At 42.3% G+C, this 7,978-nt stretch overlaps 1 protein-coding gene across 1 annotated transcript; it reads right to left on the reverse strand.

The window, feature by feature from the left end:
- Nucleotides 1-1,157: 1,157 nt before the first annotated feature.
- cyp4v2a (cytochrome P450, family 4, subfamily V, member 2a) lies at nucleotides 1,158-7,351 on the reverse strand (the record flags this gene model as incomplete). Its single annotated transcript, XM_079278181.1, has 11 exons — nucleotides 7,141-7,351; nucleotides 6,881-6,993; nucleotides 6,253-6,338; nucleotides 5,152-5,342; nucleotides 4,942-5,011; nucleotides 4,704-4,830; nucleotides 4,456-4,629; nucleotides 3,950-4,052; nucleotides 2,132-2,266; nucleotides 1,442-1,621; nucleotides 1,158-1,327 (listed from the first exon to the last, which is right to left on the reverse strand). The coding sequence occupies exons 1-11, from the start codon at nucleotides 7,331-7,333 to the stop codon at nucleotides 1,158-1,160; spliced, it is 1,542 nt and encodes a 513-aa protein (XP_079134307.1). The 5' UTR covers nucleotides 7,334-7,351.
- Between the last annotated feature and the right edge of the window lie 627 nt (nucleotides 7,352-7,978).

Consider the following 7,978-nt stretch of genomic DNA (forward strand, 5'->3'; position numbering starts at 1 on the left):
CATGCTATTATTACTTCTTCGTTACAATGGATCCTTCTGACCTCGATGGGATTCAGTGACTAAAGAGTTTTGCTCATTATAATCAGAAACCTGAATGGATTCCCATTCGAGTTCCAGCCACCAGGATAATGAGAGGTCAGGCGTTTTACCAGAAGACGAATTTGACAATGTTCAGAGTTGTGTGAGGAGTTTTGTCCCTTGAAGTTGCAATCGCAAATATATCTGTTTCATTCACTTTGGCACCTAAAGTATGGCGATATTGCTGGTCTCACTTCCCAGCATCCTAAGAGTGTTTAAAATCATTTCACTAGCTTACGGCCCCACCTCGGCCGGATTGGCGGTTGGAGAGTTTAGGGATAGTTGGTGGAGGTTAGCCTGGGTGAAGCGGTTTGGGGAAAGGTTAGGTTGAGGGTCCACTGTGGCTCCCGGGCCTTGCAGACCCCCCCGGTCCATGTGGGACAGTGGTGACTGTGGAGGAAGATGACCTTCAGGGAGTGGTTTTAAGAGAGGGAGGGAGGGTGGGGTGCGAAAGGCGTGGCAGGCCGAGCTTTAGTGTCCGTGGGTATTTGTAGGGTGTGACCGGAAGTGGGGCAGTGGCGGAGGTGTGGCCCTGCTCCTGAAATTCAGCTAAGTTTTATCTCCAATTAAAAGGTATTTCTCGGTTAACAATCTACATCAGGTTTGGGAAATATGTCAAAGAGTAAGCCCAGAGAAAAAAAGAGAGTGATGCACCGTAGATGACCGACCAAACATATTCATAAACAAACTTTAAGAGATGAAGTATGAGGTCATACAAGGAAAGAACTGCAGCTTTCAAATTTCAGCTGAAATACTGCACAAATGAAATGTGTAAAAATATTTGTTGTTAGCTTTTTATTTAATCCCATGATCAAGCTGCTTATCGCAAAACATTTGTACATTTATTTTTCAACGTTATTTGGGCACAACAAAAGAATAGAATAGTGAATCACTATAATAATGACAGAATTCTCAAATCAAACACCAAGTTCACTATTCTCTCTGACCCTTTTATTTAGAAGCCATTACACTGTCCACCACCATTTGAATTGGAAAGGATGTGCTTTGAATAGAGATCACGAAGGAAGATGAAATTTAGCAAAAAGCTTGCGTAAAGAGGAGCGCAGGTGCTGATTTGATTAAGTTTGGGTTTTCCTCTTTTCCAGTTTGATCCGGATGCCCTTCTCTGGTCGCAGGATGAGCTCTCCTACCGGCCGAAGCTCTTCACGTTCCTGGCAAGCTTCAATGTTAAAGTTACGCAGAATGGACGCCAAGACCACCTTTTCTTCCATCAATGCAAAACGTTGACCTGAGGAAAGATTATAGTGGAACACACACAGCAGTTATTCTGGAGTTTCTCTGAGTGAAGTATGCATAGAGGGCGGGTCCAGTCAACTACAAGTTAAACCTGTCCTGTTCTTACCGATGCAGTTGCGGAGTCCAGCGGAGAAGGGGATGTACGCATATGGAGGCCTTCCCACTGAATTCTCCGGCAGGAAGCGCTCAGGCCTGAACTCGTTGGGCTCTGGGAAGTGCCGCGGGTCACGGTGGAGACCGTAGGTAACGATAATGGCATTGGCACCTTTGGGCACTTTGAAACCATCTGCAGGTACAACAGAAACGTAATTACCGTCCTGTAATTACTGCCCTTACAACTCACTGAACTCATTTTGTTTTACATAAGATCATTATTAATGTTACTGCCTCTGCCATTAGAAATCATTACAGACAGATGAGAGCTGTTTAATACAACAACAAAAAAAGACTGGGATGAAACTGTAGTGCATCACAATTTGGGTCTTATTTTGTTCGACCATCAAATAACAATGTGAATACAGTGTTAAAGTCTGGGAAAAGGTCAGCAAGTGTCTGACTCTTTAATAGGGCCTTATTTAAGGCCATAGGGCCTTATTTTATAAACTTGAAGAAACTCTGGGGAAGAGACGGCTCCATCAACACCATAGAATATATGCCATGTGACGAAGAAAGCTATTTGTCAAGTGAAAATAATCTGGCCTCCCCTGGATTCTTATAAAAAATACCACTGCCTTTGGGGATTTGCACTCAGCAAATGAATGTTTCATTCAAGTGTCATCACTCATCTGTAACTCACTGATGTGGCAGTCTTCACCGATGTTGCGGCCAAAAAAAGGCACAGAGGGAAACAGTCGCAGGGCCTCCTTGATCACACACTCCAGGTATTTGAGCTTCTTCAGGTCCTCTATGTTAACGGACCGGTTGGATGTACCTTTGCACATGAAACAAGAAACACTGTTAAACTCTTCAGCACAAAAATACAGATAAAGAACAGAGTTTCAATTCGGTCGTGGATCAGATAGTTGTTCATTAGATTGCGCTGCAGTTTCCTGCTGTTGCACTTTCTCCTACTTTTATATCCTTGACATACACCCTACTTTTCCCACCTTCTACAGTAGATAAGATAACGACTCGCATGACGACGTTTAGTTTCGCACTGCACACAAACAGTCGTCTCCTGGACAAAATATTAACTTTAATTTGAACTTTATTGATATAGCACCTTTTAAAAACCGACTTTACAAAGTGCTTTGACAGACAAAGCAGCAAAAGCAAGACAATAAAACAACAGGAAGCTCAATAGTGAAGCACAACAAACTAAGGTAAGACTTAAACCCTGATAAAACAGTACAATAGGTGAAACAATGAAGCCAATCGATACGATAAAAATGAATTAAGAAATAAGATAAGTAAAATAGTCCTGTGTGTGTGTTTAGCCCATCCACTTGCCATCTCTTTATAATGCGTCAGTTGCTCTGACCATCTTGTGACGCGGGTGGGTTTCCATTGAAGCTTGTTGAAAGCATGGTGCGTCGGTATCACATGCCGAGTGGCACTGACCAACCGTTGGTATTTGAAGAGATGGGGTTTTAAAGAACGGTTGAGTAAATCAAAATGAAGATTAGAGGAAGATTAGATCCTCAAACTTGTGAAAATGTAGCATGTGTAATTACTACCAGCTCACGTCTTGAAAAAAAAAGCATGATGGCCACGGTATATTGTGAGGAATATAAGTATTAACAGCATTCCTAGTATGATTAATGGCACCCCTAGTGGTGAATATAAAATGTCACAATATATTTACTGATGAATGTATTATATGTTTACAATAGGTTTACTTATAAAGGATATTATATGTTACAGTATATTTACTTATAGAAGTGTTAAACCATAAAAGCATAGTCAGTGTATGAATTAAACACTTTAAAGAATAGTCATAAGAGCCAGAAAGGGATTTCTGAGTGAGGCTTTTCAGAGCAATCAGAGAATCGACAGCGCCAAGTCAGCAGGAAGTGGTCAGACGAGAAGCATCGGAGCAGGGGGCAGGCGGAGTCCGAAACCATGGAGGGGACTATTGGATTTCAGCCAATCACAGAGCTGATACGGACACTTTCAGACACTTTCAGAACACAAAGGACACTGTTCGACAGGAAGTTCTTCAGTCCATGCGTCTTCCCTCTTACAGCTAACCCGTCGGACTGTTGGGGGGGAACGCGTGTGGCCTCTGTTCCTGGAACATATTACTGTTGATAGAGTAATTCAGTTTGTAACTGTTTTAGCTTCTGTTAATTATTAAATACCTGTTTTGATCATAACCTAAACCAGCTCATTTTTAGTACGACTTTGCAGCGGCGGAAGTCCTGCGGCCTTGCATTCCTCTGAGAAGTTTCAGCCTCAACAATATCCACGAAGCAGTGAAAATAATTCAGTTATTCTCGAAGTATTTTGGCAAGGACTTTACACCTCTGTTATCTCTGGTATAAGCTCCCCTTGAGCTGTAAAGAACAAATCTGAACAAAGATGAGTCAAAAGGCCTTTGGGCGGGAAAACAAATGATGTCATGAAAGTTAGAAGGTGTGCGGTGGCGGCGTGGGAGAGGGCATGTTACTGTTACCGAACACCTCCTGAAGCTCTTGTTGAACTTTGCTGTGTGCCTCAGGGTGGGAGCCCAGCAGATGGACGGCCCAGTTCATAGAGGCTGCTGTCGTATCATGTCCCTGTACGATGAGGGCCATTCAAAAATACAGAAAAACAGCACATTATTTCAGACTTTACAGCTGAGCTTTAGTGTTTTTTTGTTCGTGAGAGTATATTAGGAATTCTATGAAAGTGTGTTGTGTTAGTGTGTCATATATTCATTCAAATGTGACCAGAGATATGAGCAAGGATGAGGAGGAGAAAGAAAACAAACTAGAAAAGTGTACTCAGTTGAGTGTAGATCTCTGCCAGGTGTGTCTCCCTCTCCCCCTCCCAAACAAAGAACACTTAAATCTCACTCGATTGTACCACCCGGGTGCCTTACAGTCAAGATGGCAACAAAGATAACGAAATCTGGGATTTATATATGGATCATAACGCCTGGCAGAGATAATAATGTGAGTTATATTTCTGACCACTAACCCTAAACAGAAAGGTGTCCACTTCTTCCTGAATGTCCTGATGGCTCATTCTGCTGCCATCCTCATACGTGGCCTTCAAGAGCATGTCCAGAAATGCTAGTCTTTTCTTCGTGCTCTGTTCAGAGTCGCCGTCCGAATCAGTGTTGGAAATCCTCTCCGCTCTTTCTTGTATCACCTGAGACGGAAATTCAATGTAATAGAAACTGAACATCCACTGATTTTTTCAAAACCACTGTCTTCATCGCTTACTTTGTATGTAAAGGAGTGCAGGATCTTGAGTGTCTTGTCGTGCTCCCGGCCCTCACCAAAGAAGTTGTATACAAAGTCGAGCCAAAACCACGGTGTCCTCTGTCTGCGGCTCACGATGTCACTCATTCTAACGACAAAAAAGTTGGAAAGAAGACAGAAACATGAAGCAATTAATCCTATAAATATTCCCTTATTATCGTCTCTTTGTGTAATGGAAAAGAAAATCGAAATAACTCACTTGTACACACTCTTAACATACTCTGAGTCAGAATGATTCTGGGCGTAAAGTTTCTTTCCCATTGCAGTTTCTGAAAAGACATTGTTAGTTGACCATCTTTTTTTTTTGCTTCGTTTAGACCATTCTCTGCATTTTATTATGTGCAAACGGGGATAAAAGGTTCATTTATACATGCACACAATTACATTCACTGCACATGTTCTACCTCACCACAGATAATGTCCAGGGCACACAGGGTTATGTGACTGCAGCAGTCAAATTCACCCTTCCCCGCCTGCTTCTCCAGCTTCTCCACCAGGATCTCTGCCTGCTCGTTCATCACTTCCAAGAAGTCCGTCAGGATGGAGAAGTGGAAGGTGGGGGTCAACATCTTCCGCCGCTGACGCCACTTGCTCCCAGTGCTGACCAAAAGCAGGAGACATCAAGGAGAAGTTAAGGGTGGGAAAGTACTCGAGGCACGTATTCTTAAAACAAATGACGGAAGAAGCAGAGATGAGAACTTTAACTTCACCAAATTTGGTCATCATCAATACTAATTTCTGTCATCGGATCAAGATTTGACCTTTGACATGTAAATAACACTTTGTTGGAGTGGCAAAGGGGCACAAGAAGGGCATCTCTCCCAGCAGGATGAGCTCTGTCTTACTGGGCAGCCTCAACGTCTCCTCAAGGCCTCCACACCTTTGTGGTTTCATTGAAGTTGACATGCATGCTTTCACTCATCCACACATGCATGACACCACTGATATCTCCTTCCATATCTCTACGCCCGTCTTATTTTTCCTTTGAACTAAATAACTTCATTTTGACTCCCTCTTGTTTACAAGCCTGAGCCAAATTTTGTAACGGCATGTTGAAACAGATTAACATGAAATTTGCTGTGGACATTCACGATCACAAATTAATAAATTGCGCCACATCCGGGTGGAATTAGCAACTGATTGCATATTGAATGTGGTGACCCCTTCACCGTTTCCCCACTTTCAGCCCAAAAATTCCACTGAATCACTTAAAAAAATCAAATGAAAATCACCATGCCATTCATTTATACTTATATGCTTCTATAGCACCACCCAGAATTGTGTTATTTTTTCATTGTGAACACAAATTAAGAAGGGGTTTAGACTTAGTCTACAATATGCATCTGGGGCATATCTATGGGTCTTATTTTTATTCATTTGTCATTATCATGTTGCTGTTGATTTCAAAATGACTGTTTTTCTTTTCTGCAGGAATCTTAGTGTTTTGATTTTTTCTGATCGTCCCTGGCAAGCTTTTAACATCGAGCAGATGAGATCCACGAGTAAACACCTTGTAAGAAGGCCAGTTCCAAGCCAAGGGTGGAGGAATTTGTATGAATGGCCTTTCTCCATGTGGACAGCATTGGTGAGAATCGTCTACAAACGACAATTAACAGCAAAAACAAATAAGAAATGCAAGAAAGAATGAGCAATCCAGCACAGTTGATATTCAATAAATAACTGTAATGGTGAGCAGTAGCAGTCAGTGGCTGCAGTCATGAGACAAAATAACTACAAAAGGGGAGAACAACCACAATGAAACAAAAAAAGACACAAAATGACCACAAAGTCTGCCCTGGGGCCTTTTGCATGTCCCTGCCAAGTGGCCCTTTGTCTGCTCACGTGACTGCAGTGTGTAAAAGTGCAATGACAGATAAGCCATGTGTACATAAGGAGTACGGTAACTGGGTCAAAGTCAACTCCGGTGTTTTGCTGAATTTAGCTTTTGTGCAGCAGCCTCTGCTTCATAAGTTAGTGCTCTAGTTCTATCTGTGCAAAGATATTGACTGCCATTACTTTACATGTCACTGAACGTGGTTAAAGATGAAACGTTTTACTCCTATTCAATACAAAGCAGTTACGCCTGCTGAAGGCACAGTTGGCGTGTCGTAAATGTGCAGTTGTCAGTCACCGTATACCTGAACGGTTTCCGCGTGGAACAGAAGCACGAATGGGACGGGTCCAATCCAGAGTTTAAACAGCGGTGCATCCCTGAACTCATGGATGAAATCCTCGATTTGACGAAAGAAATCTGAAACAAAGGAAAGCAATCTGCATGTACAGTATTTATACTGCATTAAGTAGGCAATTACGTCATCAGTTATGTCAGTCAACTAAAGATGTTGTGGTATATCATCCTATGGGGCCCCCAGCAGCAGCATGTCTATTGGTTTCTTACCACCTGCATTGGTTTTGAACAGCAGTGCATTTCCTATGAAGGGATATGTCCCGGCCGCCTCCGGAATGGGCTTCATCGCAAACCATTTGTGCAGGTAAGCGCCTAGCACCCTGTAGGTGAGGTAGGTCAGAGTAGCAAAGAAGATGCTGATTCCAAGTAAAGGTATCGAGTAACTGCCGAGCAGTACTGCCATCTTTGTTTGCTGTGTGTACGCACGATGTATGTGTGTGTGTGTGTGTGTGTTTTAAATAGCAGTAGCAGGCTGTTGGAGGTGTGACGTGCCTTTGCCCCTCCTTTTCTCTGCAGTCAACCCTTCGTCTGCTCACTGGGTTAAAGTTGACCCACATGGTTATTTATTGCTGTTCATATGCCTATAAAAAAAGAATTGGGAGATACTGAACATGGGAGATAGGAGGTAGATAAATATATATATTAATATATATTTTAAGACTGGCCTAAAAACCTTTTTTATTCAGGAAAGCCTTTCTGACCTAAGTCACTGTCAGTTATTAGTTTAGAAGACTTCAAGGAATAATGTAGGCCTTCATGCTGGGCTTTCAAGGGTTAACTCAATCAATAAAATCTGACAAATGGAGGAATAAAGTGTGGAAGCTTTAGATTTGTCCTGTGCCACTCTGTTGTATGGTGATTGAAAGGTCTATGTATCTTTTCATGCTATTCGCTATAATCCATCCGTCCGTGTGTGTGTGCTCCTTGACACGACACTGAGACTAAGTCAGTTTGAAGCCTTGAGGAAACACAAAGCACATCCAAATTTAAAAAAAAAGCCTCGTCTTTACGAGACAACACATTTGAGGAGATTCATTTTCTGCATTTT

Source organism: Melanostigma gelatinosum, assembly GCF_949748355.1.
Source record: "Melanostigma gelatinosum genome assembly, chromosome: 11".
Classification (NCBI taxonomy): Eukaryota; Metazoa; Chordata; class Actinopteri; order Perciformes; family Zoarcidae; genus Melanostigma; species Melanostigma gelatinosum.